The 27,422-nt window shown below is 41.7% G+C and overlaps 1 protein-coding gene across 1 annotated transcript; it reads right to left on the bottom strand.

Annotated features, from left to right (window-relative positions):
- Positions 1 to 22,585: 22,585 nt before the first annotated feature.
- LOC147605612 (uncharacterized) lies at positions 22,586 to 23,495 on the bottom strand. Its single transcript, XM_086793579.1, has 2 exons — positions 23,455 to 23,495; positions 22,586 to 23,320 (listed from the first exon to the last, which is right to left on the bottom strand). Exons 1-2 carry the CDS (start codon positions 23,492 to 23,494, stop codon positions 22,851 to 22,853), a joined length of 510 nt encoding a protein of 169 aa, XP_086649705.1. The 5' UTR covers position 23,495; the 3' UTR covers positions 22,586 to 22,850.
- Between the last annotated feature and the right edge of the window lie 3,927 nt (positions 23,496 to 27,422).

Raw genomic sequence — 27,422 nt, 5'->3', positions numbered from 1 at the left:
TCGCTCTCTCTGCAAGGTCGTGGTAGCAACCCAGCAACCCCATGGAAGGACATTTATTGGAAATCGCCACGATGCTTCCTTTGGCTTACGAAAAAGGTACGCTCTCACAATGTCCCTTTTAAAAAGTCACAAAACGTTTTGGTAGTCCTAAGCTCCCACGAAATTTCACCAATGTTGGCCACTTTGGAAGGTAGTGGCACACAAGCCCCACGACGATGAGCCTCGCAACAAGTGAGTCGCTCTTGTGAATAGAGTGAACACCCTGCAAAGTTGTTAGTGACTTGATGCCACAATCAAGTCGCACAAATCCACCTTCCCAACCAAAAAAAGAAAGTATCAAGGCCTCTCAACAACAAATGAATGAGTACTCTGTGATCTTCCATAACTATACCAAACTATTCCGCCGCTAGGAGCCTCCATTCTTAGCTTCTACTTTACCATTGAACGAGTACAATCACAAAAGTATTGGCACAGAAGAAAAGTCTCAATAAGGCATCCTATTTCCTTTCAACAAATAAATGAGTTCTATGTGGTGATCTTCCATAACTATACATACTGTTCTCCTAGGAGCTTCCATTCTTAGCTTCTGCTTATGCTGTTCTATTGGAACCTCCACATTTTTACTAATTTAAGGCCCCAAAAACCATGCTTGCCCACCATGAAGAACAGAAAAATATTTTTATACAACAAGAGATCAAAATGAGGTGTTGGATATGTAAGAAAAATTTCTTCGAGTGCAAGTCAACCATCAAATAAAAATGCAAGGAAAAAATAGGGTTCGGGCGACTGAACATGTCACGGAAAAAAAAAAAGAAGCCTTAGATCATGTAAGAAATATTTTAATCTAAGGAATCAAAAAAAATTGTGAATTAGACTTTTTGCTACCATAATATAGTCGATGTGACAGCCTAGAGTGTTACTATTAAGACCTTCATTCTTGTGGATTGATGAGGAACGCATTCCTCTTTTTGTGAGTTTGGCAAGATTTTATGCAATTAATCTTCTTAAAATATGATAGAACTTATTCTTTATTACATACAATGTGAGCTAATTATTATTATTATTGGTTAAAATAAGGAAATCTCGATTGAGTTGAAAGGGTATCTTCTTTTGAAAACACTAAAAATTTTCTACTACCATTATTTTAAGAGTAATATAAAAGGTGTCTTTATAAATATATATATGTTTCACAAAGAGGATGCAATCGAAATTTGGATGAAGTTTTTATATATATAAAATGTGAAGTGTTGATAGAGATCAAAAATAAAATTTCATTAACGCAGTTTGGTTTCTAAATTTGAATGCACTTGTTCTCAAAAATTTCCATAAGTTGTGATTTCTTGTTACACATCAAAACTTGAGAAAAAAAAACAAGTTCTATTGAATCGATGTATGAGGGATGTATGATAAATATTGTATTTCAATCGAACTAAGACTATAAGAAAGAATTCCATCCTACGAAACTACAACGAAACTTAAGATTCACTTCACCATGATTTACCCATACCCATATGATCAACTACCCCCTTGTGCACAAGTGATTATAGCTATTTTAATACAACTTCTCAAATTAAGTTGATGAAGCAAATAATGGAGTTTTCATACAAATTGTGGATGTGTTGCTCCTCCCATAGTGTGATTAGTTTATCAAGGAAGATGCATATCCGTTGTAAATTGCACCATGCCTCTCTTTTTTCAAGAATTTCCTAATATATATACTAGAAAATGAGTATACAAACTCTTTTTAGTATATATACTGGAAAACATAATATGTATACACTAGAATATGTGTATATGAGGCCTCTTTTTCCTTTGTTGTGATGATACTATAGATGATATATTATGTATATCATAATAAAACCCTCTATGTGTAGCAACCAAATAGCCACGTAGAAAGGCTCAATAGATTCTATCACATGACTAAAAGTTTGAATCACCACAATGCTTGCTATTGTGACAATAAGAAAAATAGGTGATTGAATAAATTTATAGGAAAAAACCTGGTCAGCAACCCCAAGGGCTACTAGCTCAATCTCCCTTAACTCTGCTGGGGCTATTCTCATGAGACTTTACATTATCCACCAATTAACACCTGCATAGTCCTTGCCCTTGGATAAGAAAATGCAGGTAGACATCAACATTGTTTTCACTTTACACCAAGACAACAAACATATGGAAGCTAGGGAGAAAAGTTGTAGGCTTTGTAAAAAAGCTTCTTAATGCAGCCTTAATCATGCTTACCTTCTCAAACATGCAATGCAAACTCACAAATCATATTGAAACGCGTAAATCACAATCAAACAAATCCCTAAATCTCTCTAATCTTTTATCCAACACAAAAATCTAGTCTTAATCTTGCCTTCCATCCCTAAACCTACTAGTCTTTCACCATAGGGCGATCCTCAACAGGCCCTACTCACACAATCAATATAAGCGCAAAGGTAAACCCCGACAATGGCGCCAATGTTAAGCCCCCTAAACTCCAACTAATCTAGAGAGAAATGGACAGATTAATACTTAATGTGTCATGGGGTTTAGTAACTTACCTACGTCCTTGTTTGAGTTACAACATCCAATGTGGTCACTGGTAGCTTGCACTCGTAATAAAGACCTCAACTTCACTATCACCGTGAAGCCCTCCAAGTAGAGCGTGGGTCCTCTTTACTCTAGTTCGTGTCCAAACAATAGCTCCAAGACAATGTATGCGTCACACGAGAGCTCACACACTCTCTCACTAGCTACACACACGTGTGAAACCCACCAATAGCTCCAAGACAATGTATGCGTCGCACGAGAGCTCACACACTCTCTCACTGGCTACACACTCTCTCTCACTGGGTTTCACACACGTGTGAAACCCACCAAAAGCAAGCAAACGCTTTGCGAAAGAGCAAGAGCACAAGGAGAGCAAAAGTTTGGACACAAAATTAGACCCAAGAGAATGACCCTTTCTCATTAATTCAAGTCGCTTATATACATCTCACTTATAGGCCACAGGCGTTCTCATTAATTCAAGTCGCTTATATACATCTCACTTATAGGCCACAGGCGTCAGTTGGGGACCCAACACTTAAAAGTGAAGTAATGAGACCTAATTCAAGATAAATCATGAAGTGCAAGGGACACTGGCCTTTATACAAACCATGACATCGTCATTGAGTACAATCATGAAGTGTAAGTGTGAGAGTAGAACATACACGCATCTTAAGTCCCACTTTGGATAGACACTACATGTTTTGGGTGACGGAAAGCTATTCTTTGATGTCCATGACCACTCCTTCTTGATTGCAAAAACTCTCACTTTCTAAGTTGTCATAGATCTGAGAAGGCATTAATTATGAAGCAATTGTGTGAGCTGTTGGTGTTATTTCTCCTCAGCCTAGGATGTTCAATATATGATTGGTGGCCAAGTGGTTGTCAAGATGCTAGTACAACTACCTGTTTTGGAAGATGCTAATGCAACTACCAGAGAACTATTTGTGTGGTCTAGCAAGGCCACAACCTTGGTGAGAATGGTCTTTGTTGTCTTTCATTTGGCTCCACTTATCATGGATGACTAGCATTTCTCTCCTTGCCGATGTCTAAGGGGAGGTAGCCTTCTTGATCTAGCCCATTCTAAAGCTTTCGTGTGTGGAGGGTGGCTTTGTTATAGGTGCTAACATACTGTATGCATGTGAAGAAATCCACACCCCAACGCTCTACCTCTATCATGCCATGTAGGCTTCCCTGATACATATAAGGAAGGAGCTCCAGGGCCTTCAATTATGAGGACCAACATACCATTCACTTAAATATGTGGTGTTTGTTATTCTTCATAAAGGCATGGAAGAACATAGCTCCTCAAATCTCATCAAGAAGCATGCCCATGATTGATTGATATTTTACGGACGGCCTTCTTATATAGCTTGTATAACACACATACTATTACGCATGATTTTTCTTTAGCATATGCCCTCCTCCTTTATGTTGTGGCTAGATAAGGATTCCATGGTTCCTTTTAATTCATTATATTTAGCTAGTGTCAATTAATTAGTAATGAAATATATAAAGAGTGCTCAAAACATGTTGGATGGGTGCTCTCACATAGTGTGGGAGGAAGCTAGCGATGATTACTAGTAGCTGGAGAAATAGTGTGAGAAAACAAGATAGGTCATCTTGGAAATTTTCCAAGTGTTGAAAACCTACACAAATTTTTTGCAGAGTTTTGATACTCCGACACTGTACTCTAACTTATGTCAGCATAGTAGCATACTTGGTAAAACCTGTCAGCCCCATCCAATCCAAGCCCCCGATGAGTGATGTGAGTGGGCAATCTTGCCCATCCAACTCCCCACTTCCATGAGTGAAAAGATTTGTGTAGTACGACCCTTGCTTGGCCAAGATGTCTACATATATCTGACCAAGTAAACTACCCTTTTAGAATACTATAAGTTGTTATGTTTAAAGATACAATTGTGCCTAAGGTACTTCCTTAAGGTAACCCTAGACCACCAACATACATGGATATCATTACATCATTTTCCCAATCCAACATTAGCATCCAACAAATTCAGATAACCAACTTTACTTGATTAGTATACCAGCTTCTGCGAACCCTACGTAAGTTTTCTGTTTTTCGAGTTAGGGTCGTCATCAGAGATGAGCGAACTTGTTCTTAGAGATGCTTTTTTCATTAGCTTTGTCCATAGAGACGGTTTTACTACTATACAGTTCTAGTGGAATTGTAGCCAATTACAACAATTCCACTTCAACAGAGGAGTTCTGCTTTACTGTGAGCAACTACCCTCTTATTTTGTAAGACAAACTTTACTGATATTATAATTTTTGATGTTTCGTATGAATCCTGATGACCTTCCAACCAGGCTTTTTGGGCCCAATGTAGTTGGCACTCTAGGTGCTACTTGCAAGCACAGTGAATGATTGGCAGTATCGTGTTGCAATAAAAAGCCCTGATTAATTATGTTCTGTAAGCCATCTCACTAATGTGTATTTGTTACGAGTTAAGGATCGTCCAACACCGCTATATACAATCTTGGTCATTCAAGATCAAGCTTTTTTACATGTACCTGACAATACACCGTACATGTTGTATAAAACAAAGGAATACAAGACATAGTCCAATCTGTGACCTACATACATGTTGTTCAACTATCTCCCAAAATCTGGCAACTTACAGCATTGTAGTATGGAACTATGAAGCCCCTTTATGATCTAGAGAATTTTTTTATCAACCAATATTTTTGCACCCAAAGGCTTAGATAAGAGTAAAAACACATGAAGATTCACCCACACAAACAACACCAACATTGGGTCTTCCCAAAGGCAAGCCAAGATACCTCTTTGCAGAGTCTTTACTATACAAATTTGACAATGAAAAGTAAAAAGGCAATAGCACATCATATGGAGTGTGCTAAAGTAGCCCTATCTTGACACATGCATCTAACTATTGGAGCTGATATATGTGATTGGAAAATCCCACATAGAAGGGGATTTAGGGGCATTCATTCCTCACTTTAGAATTCAGGCCCCTTGCAGCCAAATTAGCCTTTGGAATTGATCAAAATAGCAGCAATCGAGGTAACTAGTATTCATTTTCAGGACCCTAATTTATGAAGGGACAAGAGAGACTATAAGTGTGAGGCAAGGCACCCAGAAAGGAAGCCTACCAAGCTTACATAAGTATTTTAGCCACCTAATGCAAATAACACAATTTTTTTCTTGGGTAAAAGATACTTCTATTAGTTACCGAGAAAACTACCAAAATGGCTACATACAAACTTGTCTTCAAATGGGAAATGAGAGTCAAGATGCATAAAAGGGGAGGATGCTCTTCTCCATCGGTTGTTGGCCGCTCTAGGAGGAGAAGGCCATCTTGTACAATGGAGGGAGGAGAAAACAACCACACAGGTGGTCTATCATGCCAAGTGGGCTTACCACCACTATCAGTGAGAAAGCAACCATGTTGCCAGATCCTTAGGAAGGCCTCCAAGTGCTTCCACATGCAGTCTGAGGAGCCACCCTAAAGCTACCCCCAAACCATGCAGGGTATGAATGATATTGAGCTAGATGCTACAAACTCCACTAGTGGAGTGAGGGTGCCTTCGATGGCTTTGCTGCATCAAGCTCTCCATATGTACCATGCAATTATACTGTTGCAAATCTCCTATCTCTGGTAAGAACTAGGCATGACAAACGACCTGTAGATGGAGTTGGGATTGGCACCGCAAAAACGTGAAGGTGAGAGACCTGAAGGGCTAGTCCCCCACCTTCTTTCTCATATGACATGACAACCGTGGCCTCAGTGGCCCAAGCAACTATGCCCCGTATAACAATACGAGTGGGGGCCCAATCCATAGTAAAAATGCATAGGATCCTCTGTCAAATTTACCGAGCCTTTAGAAATCCCAAAGACAATGACGATGAGACTCCTAGGGATGGCCACATCTCAGACATGATGCTGGTCTACCCCCAATTGCCATCTTGGGATGGCCAAGCAAGTGTCAACTGCCATCTTGGAGATGGCCAACTAAGTGCCAACTGCCAAGCTCCTATGTGTGAGCTGCCACATGAAGAGGGTGATCTTTCGGCGGCCGAAACTATCCCACAACTACTTCCAAAAATGTGAGAGAAAGTGCGGTGGGAGGCCCTAAGTCCACCAATGCCCTCAACCTTCGACATGTGAATCATGCGGCCCAGTCATGTAGTGTAAGCAAAAAAGATGGTGCCAGGCGTCTCCTCGCTGCCCTATGGATCTTTCCATGTCCACTCTCTCTCGAGTCTCCTTAAAGACTCGTGAGAGACCTGCCCTCCCAATTCCATAACACCACTGAAGACTCATGAGAGGCTTGCGCTCCCAAATCCATAACTACCAGACAGACGCCGCAGAAAAAACCCCACCTTTCATGAAAGAGAATAACTGTTTCAAGATATCAGGCATCGGCGGATGCGTACTTCTTCTTAAGCTTCTCGACACAGAGAGAGAGAGAGAGAGAGGGGGGGGGTTATGGAATACAAATGGAAAAGAATGCTGTGTCCGAATACTGCAAATGGGCCAATATCTGAGGTGCTCATATATATATATATATATATATATATATATATATATATATATATATAGGCCCCGACTGGCTGTGCTACTGCCGATGTGGTACGCCAGACTTTCTTGTGGGTCGCACTCTCTCTGCAAGGTCGTGGTAGCAACCCAGCAACCCCATGGAAGGATATTTATTGGAAATCGCCACGATGCTTCCTTTGGCTTACGAAAAAGGTACACTCTCACAATGTCCCTTTTTTGGTAGTCCTAAGCTCCCACAAAATTTCACCAATGTACACACACCATATTGGCCACTTTGGAAGGTAGTGGCACACAAGCCCCACGACGATGAGCCTCGCAAAACAAGTGAGTCGCTCTTGTGAATAGAGTGAACACCCTGCAAAGTTGTTAGTGACTTGATGCCACAATCAAGTCGCACAAATCCACCTTCCCAACCAAAAAAAAGAAAGTATCAAGGCCTCTCAACAACAAATGAATGAGTACTCTGTGATCTTCCATAACTATACCAAACTATTCCGCCGCTAGGAGCCTCCATTCTTAGCTTCTACTTTACCATTGAACGAGTACAATCACAAAAGTATTGGCACAGAAGAAAAGTCTCAATAAGGCATCCTATTTCCTTTCAACAAATAAATGAGTTCTATGTGGTGATCTTCCATAACTATACATGTATACCATACTGTTCTCCTAGGAGCTTCCATTCTTAGCTTCTACTTATGCTGTTCTATTGGAACCTCCGCATTCTTACTAATTTAAGGCCCCAAAAAACCATGCTTGTCCACCATGAACAGAAAAATATTTTTATATAACAAGAGATCAAAATGAGGTGTTGGATGTAAGAAAAATTTCTTCGAGTGCAAGTCAACCATCAAATAAAAATGCAAGGAAAAAGTAGGGTTCGGGCGACTGAACATGTCACCAAATTTTACGGAAAAAAAAAAGCCTTAGATCATGTAAGAAATATTTTAATCTAAGGAATCATGTAAGTGTGAGAGTCGAACATACACGCATCTTAAGTCCCACTTTGGATAGACCTTTGGATAGACACTACATATTTTTGGCGAGACAGAAAGCTATTCTTTGATGTCCATGACCACTCCTTCTTGATTGCAAACTCTCACTTTCTAAGTTGTCATATATCTGAGAAGGCATTAATTATGAAGCAATCACTGAGGATAGGACGTGAGCTGTTAGTGTTATTTCTCCTCAGCCTAGGATGTTCAATATATGATTGGTGGGCAAGTGGTTGTCAAGATGCTAGTACAACTACCTATTGGAAGATGCCAATGCAACTACCTGATGAGAATTGTTTGTGTGGTCTAGCAGGGCCACAACATTGGTGAGAATGGTCTTTGTTGTCTTTCATTTGGCTCCACTTATCATGGATGACTAGCATTTCTCTCCTTCCCGATGTCTAAGGGGAGGTAGCCTTCTTAATTTAGCCCATTCCAAAGCTTTCATGTGTGGGTGGCTTTGTTATAGGTGCTAACGTATTGTACGCATGTGAAGACCAAAGCTCTACCTCTATCATGCCATGTAGGCTTCCCTGATACATACAAGGAAGGAGCTCCAGGGCCTTCAATTATGAGGACCAACATACCATTCACTTAAATATGTGGTGTTTGTTATTCTTCATAAAGGCATGGAAGAACATAGCTCCTCCAATCTCATCAAGAAGCATGCCCATGATTGATTGATATTTTACAGAAGGCCTTCTTATATAGCTTTTATAACACAACATACTATTACGCATGACTTTTCGCATGACTTTTCTTTAGCATATGCCCTCCTCCTTTATGTTGTGGCTAAATAAGGATTCCATGGTTCCTTTTAACTAGTGTCAATTAATTAGTAATGAAATATATAAAGAGTGCTCAAAACATGCTGGATGGGTGCTCTCATAGTGTGGGAGGAAGCTAGCGCGATGATTACTAGTAGTTGGAGAAATAGTGTGAAAAAACAAGATAGGTCATCTTGGAAATTTTCCAAGTGTTGAAAACCTACACAAAATTTTTGCAAAGTTTAGATACTCCGACACTCTACTCTAACTTATGTCAGCATAGCAGCATACTTGGTAAAACCTGTCAGCCCCTTATGTTTAAAGAAACAATTGTACCTAAGGTGCTTCCTTAAGGTAACCTTAGACCACCAACATACATGGATATCATTACATCCATTTTCCCAATCCAACATACATGGATATCATTACATCCATTTTCCTAATCCAACATTATCATCCAACAAATTCAGATAACCAACTTTACTTGAAAAATTTAGTATACCAGCTTCTGCGAACCCTACGTAAGTTTTTTGTTTTTCGAGTTGGGATCGTCAGAGATGAGCAAACTTGTTCTTAGAGAAATGTTTTTTTCATTAGCTTTGTCCACAGAGACGGTTTCACTACTATGGTTTCACTACTATGTAGGCAACTCCATAACAACAGTTCTAGTGGAATTGTAGCCAACAACAATTCCACTTCAACAAATAAGTTCTGCTTTACTGTGAGCAACTACCCTCTTATTTTGTAAGACAAGCTTTACTGATACTGTAACTTTTTATGTTTCGTATGAATCCTGTGATGACCTTCCAACAACCAGGCTTTCTGGGCCCAATGTAGTTGGCACTCTACGTGCTGCTTGAAAGCACAGTGAATAGTTAGCAGTATCATGTTGCAATAAAAAGCCCTAATTAATTATGTTCTGTAAGCCATCTCACTAATGTGTATTTGTTACGAGTAAAGGATCGTCCTCCTAACACCGCTATATACAGTCTTGGTCATTCAAGATCAAGCTTTTTTACATGTACCTGACAATACACTGTACATGTTGTATAGAACAAAGGAATACAAGACATAGTCCAATCTGTGACCTACATACATGTTCAACTATCTCCCAAAATCTGGCAACTTACAGCATTGTAGTATGGAACTATGAAGCCCCTTTATGATCTAGAGAATTTTTTCATCAACCAATATTTTTGCACCCAAAGGCTTAGATAACATTAAAAACACATGAAGATTCACCCACATAAACAAGACCAGCATTGGTTCTTCCAAAAGGCAAGCCAAGATACCTCTTTGCAGAGTCTTTACTATACAAATTTGACAATGAAAAGTAAAAAGGCAATAGCACAGCATGGAGTGTGCTAAAGTAACCCTATCTTGACACATGCATCTAACTGTTGGAGCTGATACATGTGATTGGAAAATCCCTCATAAAAGGGGATTTAGGGGCATTCATTCCTCACTTTAGAATTTAGGCCCCTCGCAGCCAAATTAGCCTCTGAAATTGATCAAAATAGCAGCAACCGAGGAGGTAACTAGTATTCATTTTCAGGACCCTAATTTATGAAGGGACAAGAGAGACTATAAGTGTGAGGCAAGCAATGATTTTATATTCACGTGATCACAAATTTTTTTTTGTTACTAACATGTGTTAACATGTTATTAACATGTTAACATGTTAACATGTTCCCAAAAAAGCCGATGGGAAGCTCCCTGATAACCGGATAAAATCCCACCAGGGTTTTGCTATATCCGACGGTCCCGTCGAGAAAAAAGAAACCCCGGCGGGTCCTGGCGGGGTCGTCACCGACGGGGTACAATTTTCTATATATATGGGCCTGGGGGCCCTTTGGGAGTTCATTTTGCTGACAGCATACACAGGTAATGAAACTTGTATGTGTGTGTGTGTGTGTGTGTGTGTGTGTGTGTGTGTGTGTGTGTGTATGGGTGTGTGTTCGTGTAGGCAGCCGCCCACTGTCGTAATGCGCGGCAGGATGTGGGTGGTCCGCCACACGAGGGATGTGTGTGTGGGTGTGTGTTCGTGCGGGCAGCCGCCCATTGTCGCAATGCGCGGCAGGATGTGGGTGGTCCGCCACACGAGAGGTGTGTGTGTAAGGCCATTCTTCGGAATGGTGCTTACCCTGGGGCACTTAGTCGGTAACGCGGCTAGTCTGTGTCCTATGGTAAGTATGGCACGCCGTAGCGGTACTAGTCGGTAATGCGGCAAGCATAGTATCGTTATGGCGATGTCACCTTCCCTTCCCTTCCCTTTGTCAAATGCGGGCATATGGTCGGTAACGCGGCCAGTGTATGTTCGTATCCTATTCGTATTCCCATAGAATCGGGCGGCATTTTGTCGTTAACGCGGCAAGTTGGTGTCGTCCGCTAGTGCATATATTTTTTTTTGCTATGTAGTTGATGTGTTGAGGAGACTCTCCAAAAAACCAAGAGAAAGTCATTGTTGGAATGCAGCAATGCATGTGCTCAAGTACATCAAAGATACCATTGAGTGTGGAATTACATACATGTTTGTGGTGACTCCTTAGTGGGATATTGTGACTCCGATTGGGTTGGATATTATGACACCAGAAAGCCAATTTATGGATATTTCTTCACACTTGGATCTAGTGTGTTCTCTTGGATTAGTAAGAAGCAACCCACAATGGCACTTTCTTTAACTAAAGTAGAGTACAAGGCTGCTTGTTTTGCTACCTATGAGGGATTATGGTTAAGGAGGATTCTAGCAGATATGGGAGTTTTGGTGAGGTTAGCCATGACCTTACGATGCAACAATTAGAGTTGCACGACCATTGCAAATAATCTCATGTTTCATGCTCGCACAAAGCACATTGGTGCGGGAGTTAATCGAGTATGAGATTGTGGAGCTAGAGTACTATTCTATGGAGCAGAACTGCATACCTACATCTTCAACAAAGCTCTTGGGAAGGACAAGCTCATTCGACATCTTCATGGACTTTGCATTAGGCCAAGAAACTCTTAGTTCATCTTTGGGTGAACATTGAGGGGGGGTGTTAGCATGTGCTTAATGCCCGCCTCTCAGCATGTATCTCTCATTGATGTATGGTGCACATTTGTATGCCCCCCATTTTGAGGAGAAGACATTGGTGCACATATCTTTAGTGGGAACCCCAACTTAGATGTTGGAAGGGTTCGTAGATGCGACCGTTGATGGTTAGGAGATGATGAGGGGTACAAGCGTTAGTTGGGGTCTAGGGAATATTCCCTCGAATAATAATATCATCATTAGTGGACGGTGGTCGGTTGCGACGTGTAATGAATACGCGGGCAGTGAGATGCATTAATGCAACATAGCCGCCCACGTCTTGGATGCATCCACCACACTACCTACAACACTACTATGTTAGTACGCTCTCCCCATCCAGAGTTTGTCTAGATTGCCATATAAGCTCTACACTAGAGCACAATGTGGACAATGCCATCATATTGTACCTATCTCTTGTCTGTTATAATCATGATTTTTAAAATTCTCTCCATTCTAGTGTACTTTCTCTTTTTGTATCTTTTTCCACTGTGCCATATTGACATATTAGGCCCTTTCTTTGTAGCAATTTTACCTTATGGAGGGATGAAAAAGAATGCGTTGAAGGAATTTCAAAACCTACCCTGTGAGGAGGGATGTAAAAGAATGGGTTAAAGGAACTTTGAAACCATTGGCTGAAGTAGGAAACGACCGAGAGGTTGATACCTCACAACATTTGAGGAAAGATAGTAATACTCCTAGATTCATCCAAATTCCAACTAATCAATTGCGACATCAATATGTAAATGATGACACAAATGATGCCATTCCCTATCTAATCAAAATGGATATATCAGGCAATTGTGATCCTAGATGGTGGAGCAAGATTGAGTATCATTATTAAAAAATGTTGGGAAAAATGAAAAAAAAAATCAGCCTTAGAACAAACGGATCTTAAAAATATGATCGATGGAACATATATTTGTACATGCTCCAGTTTCTTTCTGAGCCTGAGTTTGAAGAGCACTGACTTAGAACCTTCATCGCAAGGTTGCGCAATAAAGCATAATGCTCACCACCACCATTCATCATCCACCACGTCCATGCAGGTTGCTCTTTAGCCATTTGTTGAACAAGGGAGTTGAAAAATAAACCCTCTTTCAATCGAAATGAGGTCATCTCCTTTATGCACTTTACATGATCATCAACATTATTATAGAAAGTGTCTACCACTTTATAAAAATCTTGCACCACCTCAACGTTGGAAATCAAATCCATATTCCAATATTCAGGATCTAACATGTAAGCAGCACTGTGTAGTGGTGAATGCGCTCCCAATCCATCTAGCATGAAAGTACTTCAATAGGACTTTTCTTTGTCTACTGGAGAATGGTACACGCCATTGCTTTTCCACCACTGAATGCTCTAATTTCTTAGGACACTCTAAACTCTGCTGGACAGTCCACCATTGCATCCATGCTTTCCCGAGATTAGGCGCTCTTTGATCAAGACTTCGTACGGCATACATAACAGGCATCATTACATGGTATGCATCCATCACACTGTTCCACCAACTTCTTCTCGTAAGCGTTGCCTTCAAGACTTTGATTTTCTCTTTCACTTTTTCAAGTTGAGTGCTCTCCCAGTCATGAAATGCCATGCATGTAAATGTTTCGCAAACTGCATCTTTATTTCTAAGAAGAGACTCAACAGTGTAAAAGTGAGTGCAAAACCTAGTCTCCACTGGAAGCTTTAACATAACTGACATGCGAGGTCGAAAAATATCTAACACTCTCTGTCTCTTGAGCATGAATCTCACAAGCTGGCGAGCAGTGTTGACGATTGAGGCAAACCATTTGGTATCATCACTTTTATACCAATCTTTTAATACAAGATTCAAACTATGAGTATTACAGCCTACCGGAAAAACATGTGGATATTGTCGCTGTAGGATTTTGGATGCATTTTTGCAATTCTTTGCATTGTCCATGACGACTTGGACTACATTTTTGGCACCCACTTCCTCTCACAGAGCCAATGACTTGAGCAATGTAAGTCCCAGTTTTGATTGAACCAGCTGAATCCACGGCACGGATGAAAGTCTCACCTCTAGGTGAAATAACCATTATATTAATTAATGGTTTTCTTTGTACATTAGACCATCCATCACTTACTATACTACATCCAGAAAGCTCTATATTGCTAAGAATTATTCTTTGTACACGTTCTTTTACTTGCGCATAACATTTCTCTAATAGATCATTTCGCATAGCATGGTACGTAGGCGGTGAAAACCCTGGTCCAAACTCACCAATTTTCTTCCATGCTCACTGTCCACCATCATCATAGCACTCCCAAAAAAGTAAATCGCTTCAGCAAGGGCGAGTTGTGCATCATCGAGTCGACCTTGACGTAGGCTTTCTTGCAATGAAGTTTGACGCATGGGTATATTTCCTACGTCAAAGTTTCGCTTGAAGGAAGATGCACTGGGTAGATTACTTTCTGGTTGCACATTGCCGTTCGGGGTACAAGTAGGCGATGTAGCGGGAGTTTGATGATTAGAACAACAGTGTTCTTGCTGCCTTGATACATTAACGGTAGGAGTGTCATGTTTTCTTGAATCTTTCTTTTGAATTTCTTCTCTTATGCGTTTGGCCACTACAGGTGCAGAGGGGTGGGTACATGACTTTTTCTTCGGTCCGCCTAAAAAGTGTTCTCTTAGTCGAGGCGCCCCACCTGATTTTACTGCATGGCATAGCTTACACTCCCAATCTATGAATCGATCACCAACGTTAATTGCATATTGCCACTCTATCCCAGGTGCCTTTTTTTTCTTGCTATTTGAAATTTGGACTCTATTGGAGGTATCACTAGATCCAACATTGTCCTCCATTTGAACAAATAACCTATTCAACCAAGCATATAACAATGAATAGACAAATGAAAAAATAACAAAGTCACTCACGTATTACAAAACATACATTAGCAGACAAAGTACTTCAAAACTATCTTGACAAATACAAAAGATCATCACATAACACAAAACTACTTCAAACTATCTTGCAAGGTCTTACTACAAAACTACTTCGAAACTATCATGCACATTGCACCCCCAATGAAGGATGTCATTTGTACCCAATTAAGGATACTTTACACAATCAAAGATCTATGCTTGCCCAATACTCTAGTATAGGACAATAGACCTTCTCTAACATTCACAAAGAAAATCAAAGATCTATGCTTGCCCAATACTCTAGTATAGGACAATAGACCCTTGTCTACTCTAAACTATATCAAGTATCAAGAACCAATACAAGCCCCTAAGCAGGACTCTTGGCTTCATCCAACCATTCATAAAGCAGAATGAGGTAGATTACCTACGTAGCTCAAATGCAAAGCTGAATGACTCCAAATTTGTCCCTAAATCTCCGCAAGTATTAGCTACGAACCACACCCTGCCCCCAATTCAAAGAACTAAGGACGAGTGGCTCAATAGCCTTAGGAGTGCCTACAAGGAAAGACGACAGCCCCTAAGATAAGGACGTTCTTCCCAAGAGGACACTTCTAGCAACTTGAGAGCTCTACAAGTACTTTGAGGAGAGATATCACGCCCCCAAAACAAGGACTATCTCCCCAAAAGTTCCACGATGGGTGTCGGGCAGTGTTTATAAACAGAATAGAACCCCGCCGGTGTTCTTTGCTTTTCTCGGCGGGCCCGTCGGGATAAGCAGTTATCCCGACGGGCCCGCCGGGAAAAGCAAAAGCCCGGAGGTGTTACGGGACTAGTGGGTTCTGGCAGGTCATTGCTCAGGTCATGTGAATATACAATGTGATCACAAGTTTTAATATGTTAACAATAGGTTTTGTTAACGTGATCACGAAATTGTGAAGACGTTAATGAAATCCATGGAGGCAAGGCACCCTGAAAGGAATCCTACCAAGCTAACAGAAGTATTTTAGCCACCTAATGCAAATAACACAATTTTTTTCTCGGGTAAACGATACTTCTATTAGTTACCGAGAAAACTACCAAAATGGCTACATACAAACTTGTCTTCAAATGGGAAATGAGAGTCAAGATGCATAAAAGGGGAGGATGCTCTTCGCCACCGGTTGTTGGCTGCTCTAGAAGGAGAAGGCTATCTTGTACAATGGGGGGAGGAGAAAACAACCACACAGGTGGTCTATCATGCCAAGTGGCCACTATCACAGTGAGAAAGCAACCATGTTGCCAGATCCTTAGGAAGGCCTCCAAGTGCTTCCACATGCAGTGTGAGCCACACTAAAGCTGCCCCCAAACCATGCAGGGTATGAATGATATTGAGCTAGATGCTACGAACTCCACTAGTGGAGTGAGGGTGTCTTCGATGGCTTTGCTGCATCAAGCTCTCCATATGTACCACGCAATTATACTGTTGCAAATCTCCTATCTCTCTGGTAAGAACTAGGCATGACAAATGACCTGTAGATGGAGTTGGGATCGGCAGAGCAGAAATGTGACGGTGAGAGCCCTGAGAAGGGCTAGTCCCCCACCTTCTTTCTCATATGATGACAACCGTGGCCCCAGCGGCCCAAGCAACTGTGCCCCATATAACAATACGAGTGGGGGCCAAATCCATAGTAAAAATGCATAGGATCCTGTGTCAAATTTACCGAGCCTTTAGAAATCCCAAAGACAATGACGATGAGACTCCTAGTAGGGATGGCCACATCTCGGACATGATGCTGGTCTACCCCCAATTGCCATCTTGGGGATGGCCAAGCAAGTGTCAAACTGCCATCTTGGAGATGACCAACTAAGTGCCAACTGCCAAGATCCTATGTGCCAGCTGCCACATGAAGAGGGTGATCTTTCGGTGGCCGAAACTATCCCACAACTACTTCCAAAAATGTGAGAGAAAGTGCGATGGGAGGCCCTAAGACCACCAATGTCCTGTTTTTGCAGGAGTGCCCTCAACCTTTGACATGTTAATCATGCGGCCCAGTCATGTAGTGTAAGCAAAAAAGAGGGTGCCAGGCGTCTCCTTGCTGCCCTATGGATTTTCCATGTCCACTCTCTCTCGAGTCTCCTTAAAGACTCGTGAGAGACCTGCCGCCCTCCCAATTCCATAACACCACTGAAGACCCGTGAGAGGCTTGCTCTCCCAAATCCATAACTACCAGAGTCCCTCTCTGGCCACTAGGGCCAGAGGAGCATGGATGTGCCACTCATGTGCATGAAAACCAATCACCCTAACCTTATGCAAGGTGCATCCCTTGAAATCCTCTAAAGGGGTCTTCGCTCTCTCCAATCTACCATGAAGCCCAATGAAGAAGGTTAGTAAGAAGGCGGAGCTCTCATCCGCGCCCATGAATTGGCAACGGTATGTCATTTTTAGTATGATTACTCCCAGCCCACTACTACGAGGATGGAGGGTCTGGTATTGGAACCAGCCACTCTCGAGGGATGGAGGAGTCAATGTCAAGGCTAAGTCTCTCGCTGCCCTGGATCCCTCTTCTAGGCCTCTGGGGGTAGCTGTCTAGATGTGAGCTAATCTCCAAAAGTGACCTAGTAAGGCCCATGCTCGAAGCTCTCCCCATGATATGTGCAGGCAAGACTCGAGTAAGTGACCACTAGTAATAAGCAGACAGACCATGGGGTTCCATATTAGAGGGTGTCGAAGATGCACCAAGAAGCCTACTAGAGCTAACTACTGAAAGGCCAGCCTGAGATGATCTCAAAGCATGCAAGAGATTAGTCGCAAATCTATCCTCAAATGTTTGTCTAAGGCCATGTGCTCATATCTCTATCAAAATCCATCCTATGCTCTAATGTCCAAGGGCCTCCTAGCATCAAGGTATAGGTAGAAGTCCTAGCCCTAGGAGAAAGTCCTTCCAAGGCTCGCCACCCCGGAAGAAGACCTCCAACAATCAACTTGCCCAAAGGGCACAACTCTAAATGGAGAGATCGAAAGAATACTAATCCTATAGTGGGTGTAGCCTAATTAACAGCATAGTGATGATCTTAATGACTTAATCAAGGTTGACTCAAACACAATTACGTTACAAGATAGAAACTTGTACCCATAGAGAGGCTTGAGAGTTGCTTATATTCATTGCTTGAAAATGCCCCTTTTTATATGAGGAGGCTATACCTCTTACAAATGTGATCATGTGGGATAATGTCCAAGTGTGATGTGGCCACATTCTCCTGATCCTGGTCCTCCACTCATACCTTGCCCTCAATGGCACCACAAATTTCAACATTAGTCACATCAGTCTATTCCCACTCACCAAGCTCCCAATGTAGATGTATGATGATAGAACATCCACCATATAGCCATAGGCACCATGAAGCATGAGTAACCATCACTAGGGAAGGGTCAGTATACCAACGCTTTTCCCAAAGCAAACTATCTAACTAGTGGATGGATCACAGAACCAAGTGTAACCACATGTACATCACATCTCTCTATCTACCACATTTAGACTAAATGGAATAGAAGGTAACATCCTCTTCCTCCTCCAGTTTTGGGAATCCCATCACCTAAAGCAGCACGCTTGTCCCTAGAAAAAACCCCTAACCACAAGTGGTGCTGCATCAACCTATGCGATCCATCGGTGACTCCCTCAAAGATGCTGGGTAAAGGATGCCTCTTCGATCATCTGAAAGAATTTTAAAGTTCTTCGAGTCAAGAATTGTCACTATACATCTCTCCCAGCTTGGCCACCACATATATCATGCTATGACCAGGGGTCTACCAAGATCAACTCTGATAAGGTCATTCTACATAAGCAAGAATAAGCTTACGAGACATGCCAGCAAACTGGATGACAATTTTGTTATAACACAACTCCAATGGCGATGTCACCACATCGACGATAACTTAGAATGGATCATCCCACGATGCAAGCACTAAAGAAGGGGCCTTTGATAAAGAAACCTTGAGGTCTTTGAAAGCCTGCAATCCATGCAGAGTCATCTAGATGCACTGCCTAACTATGGGTCTTGACACCCTTGAGTAGATTTGTGAGAGTTGTTAAGAGGTTGAGGCTTGTATCCAAGGTAGTGAACCTCAAAACAATAAAACTTTTAACTTCTTTTCATTAACATAAATCTCGTTGCTTTCTAGCAACTTCATTACCTTTTCAATGTCGATGTCGTGTTGCTTGACTATAGCTTAAAAAACTAGTATGGCATCCAAGAAAATGAATGTGGTTAAATGTTGTGAGGGCATTTGTTACTCCCATCTCTTGACCACCAAGCAGAAACAGTCGAAAGGGTAGAATCCACTCAAGAAGCAATGAATCGAACACTTCAGTGTTTCTAAAGTTATGGATTGCACAAGGTGGCAAATTATATAGTTTGGAATACTTCCATGCCCACAATCGCTGACACCTTGCAACCCATGTGTGAATGATGTGACATTGATCACATGTTCCAAGATCTCTCAAGGCGAGTTGCTTCACTACAACCTCACAAAATACAACTCTAAACATCTTAAGTGTACAAAACGGGCAATTGTCCATGGTACCATTGAATGTGCTTACGCGATTGCAAGCCAAGGCATGAGAAAAAGTTAAAAAGAACGCAAAAGATAATACTTTGAAATGGGTAGAAGAACATGCCTTAAAGCACAAACCAAAAAGAAAACAAAACCTTCTAAACCCAAGAAAAACAAGGGGCAACAAACTATCCAAACTAAAGCTGAAATAAAGGATAGGGATAAAGAGCCTGTGGGAGGACCTAACCCCAAAAGAGCTAAAAACTACGCATGATGCAGAAACATTCACCTCAAAGGCTACCACACAAACCACAACACCCACATGTGCGACACAAAATACAAAATCTCGAGAAAGAAAGTTTGTTCTTGTTGCATGGGCAAACATAATGAAAAAATAACAATCCAAAGAAAGAAGATAAAACATGTTCTAATTCAACACTCACTACAACGCATAGACTAATCAAGAAACTAGAACCCACCCAACCACCCCAAATTGAAAATCATGACAAGTGTGGGTACCCAAAAGATTACTGCAAGCACAAGGGTACTACCAAGGAAATACCAACGCTTGGATTCCCAAGTACATCAAAAAGTTTCTAAGCCTGTTTAAAAAAACAAACCTCAACACCAAAGGCATCATCCACCAATTTATAATGTTCATCAAAGATGGGTGCATGTGCATGTGCTTCAACAACAAGGATACTATGATGGTAATCCCAGCATATGGTTGCAAAAATTGAACAAAGTGAAGATAGCCTCGTTATCGACTTTAACCCCAATAGCTTCACCTAAAGTTCAACAAGAATGGAGGCCCAAGCAAGTCACTCAAACACTCTTTTGCATTTAGCACCTACACAAGAGCTTGTGTGTTCAAGCAACCCTAAAGGTAACCAACCAGCAGCCTTACCTACCGCCTTGACAACATTTGAGCCAAAAATTCAAGAATCAATTCCCATGTTGATTCTCCTTTCTATGTGGAGCAATGGTCAAGTTATGCATATATTCATGAGTATGTGGACTTTGAGGAGGAGTTGGATACCTATGTTCATGAGGGATTGGACAACCATGCATTTACTCATGGCATGGACACCTTTTTCACTGAAGTAATGCTTGATCTATTACACGATTACTAGTTTGTCGAGATTATTCTTCTACAAGAGAATTGTCGAGATTACTCTTCTTACAAGAGAATTGTAACCAACTCATCAAAAGTAAGGGCATTGGGGTTACCCTTCATCATAAGACAAAGTGTAGATACAAAACCCTGGTATGAATTCGGTAGAGTTATGAGAGAAGTAGTAGTATACACCAAAGAACTATCTGGATACATCTCATCAATACATGCCAACTGTTCTTTGAGATCTTTAATTCTTGTGAGAAGCTCATTCATTAATCTCCCTCATTATTATGCTCGGACTCTAATTGCTTGCGCAAGTAGGCCACTCATATCTCGTTATGCACCTGGTAAAGTGCAATAAGCGTATCCTAAGCTTTCCAGATTTATATAAGCAAATATGAGAGGAAATGCTCCTTTCCACTAAAAGTGCCACTAATGCATGTACATGTGCATGTGCATCCTTGCTATCCCACCTAGCTTATTCCACTGTGGGAGGTGTGAAGGAAGATGCCACAGTTACATTAGAACTCGTATTACCATCCAAAGTATCTATATTATGATGCTGTATTGGTTAGATAAGGCATGCCTCAATGCCAATAACAGCATTCCAAAGACTAATACATGGGGCATCATATAGGACCATAACACAGGTAGTTGGTCCAGTCAAGCTTATCCTCAAGCATCCCAAATACATCACTACCTATCAATAAAACTAATCTCTAACACAGAATGAAAAAATCCCAACTACTTTGTAGGTACTATCAATGCCTACTGAATGCAACCGATATGGCTACCAATAGTTAACACCACACTATAGGGTATACCTTCTCCACCTAAGAGGATAGCTCAATCCGAGACTATCAAAAGAAGGTATAGCCTATAGTATAGTTAACACCACACTATAGAGAATACCTTCTCCACAGTATAGGGTATACCTTCTCCACCTTAGAGGGTATACCTTCTCCACATTATGGAGTATATCTTCTCCACCTAAGAGGGTAGCTAAATCTAAGATAATCAAAAGGGCCTTTCAAGGAGAATATGACAAGGGGATAAGAGCCAAGAGAACCTACTCTGATACCAATCACTATTGGAGTGGAGAGATGAAAGTAGCAACACACACATAGATTCAGCACACCAACAAGCAAGATAAGATAGATGGAAGCATAACACTCAAAGTAGATTAATGAGAATGAGTGAAGCACAAGTGAAGAGGCATGATAAGGTCACTTATACACTCATAAGAGTACGTACATATGCTTAGGGAAAAAACCTCCTACAGAGGCATGATAAGGTCACTTCTACGCACTCATAAGAGTGCGTACATATGCTCAAGGAAAAAACGTCCTAAAGAGGAAAAAAAGTATCCTAGCCTATTATTAGCTTACATCCACACATCACTACCATATAATTGGCTACAGTCCTTGCACTTGTAGAGCGGAAGGAATTGAGAAAGACATTGAACTTAACTGCCATGTAGAACTAGATGCCTTCAAGAGTGACAAGCTCCACCTCATCAAGTGTGTCATTTCACATGTCCGCATGTCCCTCTTGCACCACAATCTTTATTAGGTTCAGTCGGAGAGAATATAGAGAACTTTGCCTAGTACATCGACGCTAATGTAAACTTCTGCCCAAAGTTAGTAGGGGAGGTTGGCGAAATGGACCCAAACTAGACATTAGGTTTGTAAAATTTGTTTTTCTTCAAAGGAAGGGAAAAGGCCAAGGACACCTTGTCGTTTTGCACCATAGAGAAAGGAATTTCCCAAGACACACCCTGCCTTGAAAGGTAGCCACCAAGAACAACCTCTTGAATTCATCAATCATCAGTGTAGGAACTCTTCCCATGACACGTAGAGAAAGGCTCCGCACTCATTGGCTCTCTTAAACTCAGCACAGATTGATTTGGTCCATGGGAAGATCGATCTAGGACTTCTTAAGAAGCATAGAGGAGCTCCTCGCATTGACAAAAGGCTTAGGTTTGTAGTTCTCGAGCTCATTGGCCACCTTTGCTCGTTTTAGCAGCACCCAGGACAAGCAGCTTGTCAGCATATGACAAGGGGGAGGCCATCTGTACAGTGCAAGGGTGAGTCCACAAAAAGATATACATGAAGCTCAACGTTACCGAAATATAGTAATGGTAAAATATAAGATATATACACCAAAGTGACATACATATGCATGTGCACCATCATGTGTGGAAAGGGTAGGTAATGCTAAGCTATGGTAAAATATAGGATATGTACACCAAAGTGATATACATATGCGTGTGCACCATCATGTGGAGAGGGTAGGTAGTGCTGCTAAGCTATGGTGTACGTATAGGGGGGGGTTAATAGAGAGAGTGATGCCATGCCCTCCCGGTGTAGGAGGGCAAGAGTGCGCTGTCTCCCCCCACCAACTTGAGCCCCTTAGCGAGGCGTTAGTTCTAGGTAATATTTGGATCCATCACAAGAAATAGCAATTTCTTTGTTGTCAACCAGCTGATCACTATCTATAACGAGTTGAGTGTCGATGCTTGTTTTCTTGCTCTCTTGGTGGCCGCCGCTGGTCTTGCAGCTTTGCTGCTGGGGGGCATTATTATTGCTTGGCTCCCCCCCATCTGCATCTCCAGGTCCTTCCCCTTCCTTCTCCTCCACTGCATATGCCAACATCTTGAAGAAGGTGTGTTGCAGCGGAGTCACCTTGAGATCACTCTTAGGTTGGATCGTGTACCGTGTTCCACCATAGGCAACCCCCATTTTGTCCCTCAGATAAATTGTCTTGTCGGTGTTGTTGGCCAACAGTGTCGCCTTTGCAGATGTGATCCCTGTTGTCTTAGATTTCACAAAAGGATGGTCCTTCTTAATTGCTCCTGCATCTTTGCTGCTGCTGCTGTTGCCTGTCATGATAACCACAGAGCTTAAATGCCTAGAAATAATTGCTTTTTTGTCAACACACACACACACACACACACACAATAACACCATCGCTCTCATGATCAAAGTAAGACAGACGCCGCAGAAGAAACCCCACCTTTCATGAAAGAGAATAACTGTTTCAAGATATCAGGCATCGGCGGATGCATTGTAGTATGGAACTATGAAGCCCCTTTATGATCTAGAGAATTTTTTTATCAACCAATATTTTTGCACCCAAAGGCTTAGATAAGAGTAAAAACACATGAAGATTCACCCACACAAACAACACCAACATTGGGTCTTCCCAAAGGCAAGCCAAGATACCTCTTTGCAGAGTCTTTACTATACAAATTTGACAATGAAAAGTAAAAAGGCAATAGCACAGCATATGGAGTGTGCTAAAGTAGCCCTATCTTGACACATGCATCTAACTATTGGAGCTGATATATGTGATTGGAAAATCCCACATAGAAGGGGATTTAGGGGCATTCATTCCTCACTTTAGAATTCAGGCCCCTTGCAGCCAAATTAGCCTTTGGAATTGATCAAAATAGCAGCAATCGAGGTAACTAGTATTCATTTTCAGGACCCTAATTTATGAAGGGACAAGAGAGACTATAAGTGTGAGGCAAGGCACCCAGAAAGGAAGCCTACCAAGCTTACATAAGTATTTTAGCCACCTAATGCAAATAACACAATTTTTTTCTTGGGTAAAAGATACTTCTATTAGTTACCGAGAAAACTACCAAAATGGCTACATACAAACTTGTCTTCAAATGGGAAATGAGAGTCAAGATGCATAAAAGGGGAGGATGCTCTTCTCGATCGGTTGTTGGCCGCTCTAGGAGGAGAAGGCCATCTTGTACAATGGAGGGAGGAGAAAACAACCACACAGGTGGTCTATCATGCCAAGTGGGCTTACCACCACTATCAGTGAGAAAGCAACCATGTTGCCAGATCCTTAGGAAGGCCTCCAAGTGCTTCCACATGCAGTCTGAGGAGCCACCCTAAAGCTACCCCCAAACCATGCAGGGTATGAATGATATTGAGCTAGATGCTACAAACTCCACTAGTGGAGTGAGGGTGCCTTCGATGGCTTTGCTGCATCAAGCTCTCCATATGTACCATGCAATTATACTGTTGCAAATCTCCTATCTCTCGTAAGAACTAGGCATGACAAACGACCTGTAGATGGAGTTGGGATTGGCACCGCAGAAACGTGAAGGTGAGAGACCTGAAGGGCTAGTCCCCCACCTTCTTTCTCATATGACATGACAACCGTGGCCTCAGTGGCCCAAGCAACTATGCCCCGTATAACAATACGAGTGGGGGCCCAATCCATAGTAAAAATGCATAGGATCCTCTGTCAAATTTACCGAGCCTTTAGAAATCCCAAAGACAATGACGATGAGACTCCTAGGGATGGCCACATCTCAGACATGATGCTGGTCTACCCCCAATTGCCATCTTGGGATGGCCAAGCAAGTGTCAACTGCCATCTTGGAGATGGCCAACTAAGTGCCAACTGCCAAGCTCCTATGTGCGAGCTGCCACATGAAGAGGGTGATCTTTCGGCGGCCGAAACTATCCCACAACTACTTCCAAAAATGTGAGAGAAAGTGCGGTGGGAGGCCCTAAGTCCACCAATGTCCTGCTCTACAGGATTGCCCTCAACCTTCGACATGTGAATCATGCGGCCCAGTCATGTAGTGTAAGCAAAAAAGATGGTGCCAGGCGTCTCCTCGCTGCCCTATGGATCTTTCCATGTCCACGCTCTTTCGAGTCTCCTTAAAGACTCGTGAGAGACCTGCCCTCCCAATTCCATAACACCACTGAAGACTCATGAGAGGCTTGCGCTCCCAAATCCATAACTACCAGACAGACGCCGCAGAAAAAACCCCACCTTTCATGAAAGAGAATAACTGTTTCAAGATATCAGGCATCGGTGGATGCGTACTTCTTCTTAAGCTTCTCGACACAGAGAGAGAGAGAGAGAGAGGGGGGGGGGGGTTATGGAATACAAATGGAAAAGAATGCTGTGTCGAATACTGCAAATGGGCCAATATCTGAGGTGCTCATATATATATATATATATATATATATATATATAGGCCCCGACTGGCTGTGCTACTGCCGATGTGGTACGCCAGACTTTCTTGTGGGTCGCGCTCTCTCTGCAAGGTCGTGGTAGCAACCTTGCAACCCCATGGAAGGACATTTATTGGAAATTGCCACGATGCTTCCTTTGGCTTACGAAAAAGGTACGCTCTCACAATGTCCCTTTTTTGGTAGTCCTAAGCTCCCACGAAATTTCACCAATGTACACACACCATATTGGCCACTTTGGAAGGTAGTGGCACACAAGCCCCACGACGATGAGCCTCGCAAAACAAGTGAGTCGCTCTTGTGAATAGAGTGAACACCCTGCAAAGTTGTTAGTGACTTGATGCCACAATCAAGTCGCACAAATCCACCTTCCCAACCAAAAAAAAGAAAGTATCAAGGCCTCTCAACAACAAATGAATGAGTACTCTGTGATCTTCCATAACTATACCAAACTATTCCGCCGCTAGGAGCCTCCATTCTTAGCTTCTACTTTACCATTGAACGAGTACAATCACAAAAGTATTGGCACAGAAGAAAAGTCTCAATAAGGCATCCTATTTCCTTTCAACAAATAAATGAGTTCTATGTGGTGATCTTCCATAACTATACATGTATACCATACTGTTCTCCTAGGAGCTTCCATTCTTAGCTTCTACTTATGCTGTTCTATTGGAACCTCCGCATTCTTACTAATTTAAGGCCCCAAAAAACCATGCTTGTCCACCATGAACAGAAAAATATTTTTATATAACAAGAGATCAAAATGAGGTGTTGGATGTAAGAAAAATTTCTTCGAGTGCAAGTCAACCATCAAATAAAAATGCAAGGAAAAAGTAGGGTTCGGGCGACTGAACATGTCACCAAATTTTACGGAAAAAAAAAAGCCTTAGATCATGTAAGAAATATTTTAATCTAAGGAATCATGTAAGTGTGAGAGTCGAACATACACGCATCTTAAGTCCCACTTTGGATAGACCTTTGGATAGACACTACATATTTTTGGCGAGACAGAAAGCTATTCTTTGATGTCCATGACCACTCCTTCTTGATTGCAAACTCTCACTTTCTAAGTTGTCATATATCTGAGAAGGCATTAATTATGAAGCAATCACTGAGGATAGGACGTGAGCTGTTAGTGTTATTTCTCCTCAGCCTAGGATGTTCAATATATGATTGGTGGGCAAGTGGTTGTCAAGATGCTAGTACAACTACCTGTTGGAAGATGCTAATGCAACTACCTGATGAGAACTATTTGTGTGGTCTAGCAGGGCCACAACCTTGGTGAGAATGGTCTTTGTTGTCTTTCATTTGGCTCCACTTATCATGGATGACTAGCATTTCTCTCCTTGCCGATGTCTAAGGGGAGGTAGCCTTCTTAATCTAGCCCATTCCAAAGCTTTCATGTGTGGGTGGCTTTGTTATAGGTGCTAACGTATTGTACGCATGTGAAGACCAAAGCTCTACCTCTATCATGCCATGTAGGCTTCCCTGATACATACAAGGAAGGAGCTCCAGGGCCTTCAATTATGAGGACCAACATACCATTCACTTAAATATGTGGTGTTTGTTATTCTTCATAAAGGCATGGAAGAACATAGCTCCTCCAATCTCATCAAGAAGCATGCCCATGATTGATTGATATTTTACAGAAGGCCTTCTTATATAGCTTGTATAACACAACATACTATTACGCATGACTTTTCTTTAGCATATGCCCTCCTCCTTTATGTTGTGGCTAAATAAGGATTCCATGGTTCCTTTTAATTCATTATATTTAACTACTAGTGTCAATTAATTAGTAATGAAATATATAAAGAGTGCTCAAAACATGCTGGATGGGTGCTCTCATAGTGTGGGAGGAAGCTAGCGATGATTACTAGTAGTTGGAGAAATAGTGTGAAAAAACAAGATAGGTCATCTTGGAAACTTTCCAAGTGTTGAAAACCTACACAAACTTTTTGCAGAGTTTTGATACTC

Source organism: Cibotium barometz, chromosome 59 (genome assembly GCF_041138505.1).
Source record: "Cibotium barometz isolate CiBa-2024 chromosome 59, ASM4113850v1, whole genome shotgun sequence".
Taxonomy (NCBI): domain Eukaryota; kingdom Viridiplantae; phylum Streptophyta; class Polypodiopsida; order Cyatheales; family Cibotiaceae; genus Cibotium; species Cibotium barometz.
Note: the sequence above shows the minus strand (reverse complement) of the source record. Positions and strands in the feature narration are given on the sequence as shown.

Bases quoted from the DNA above. Each gene is read 5' to 3' on its own strand.
- LOC147605612 (XM_086793579.1), bottom strand. From the start codon at position 23,494: ATGCCTGATATCTTGAAACAGTTATTCTCTTTCATGAAAG. The intron at 23,321-23,454 runs GTGGGGTTTCTT...TTATCATGACAG, and splicing joins GTTATTCTCTTTCATGAAAG to GCAACAGCAGCAGCAGCAAA.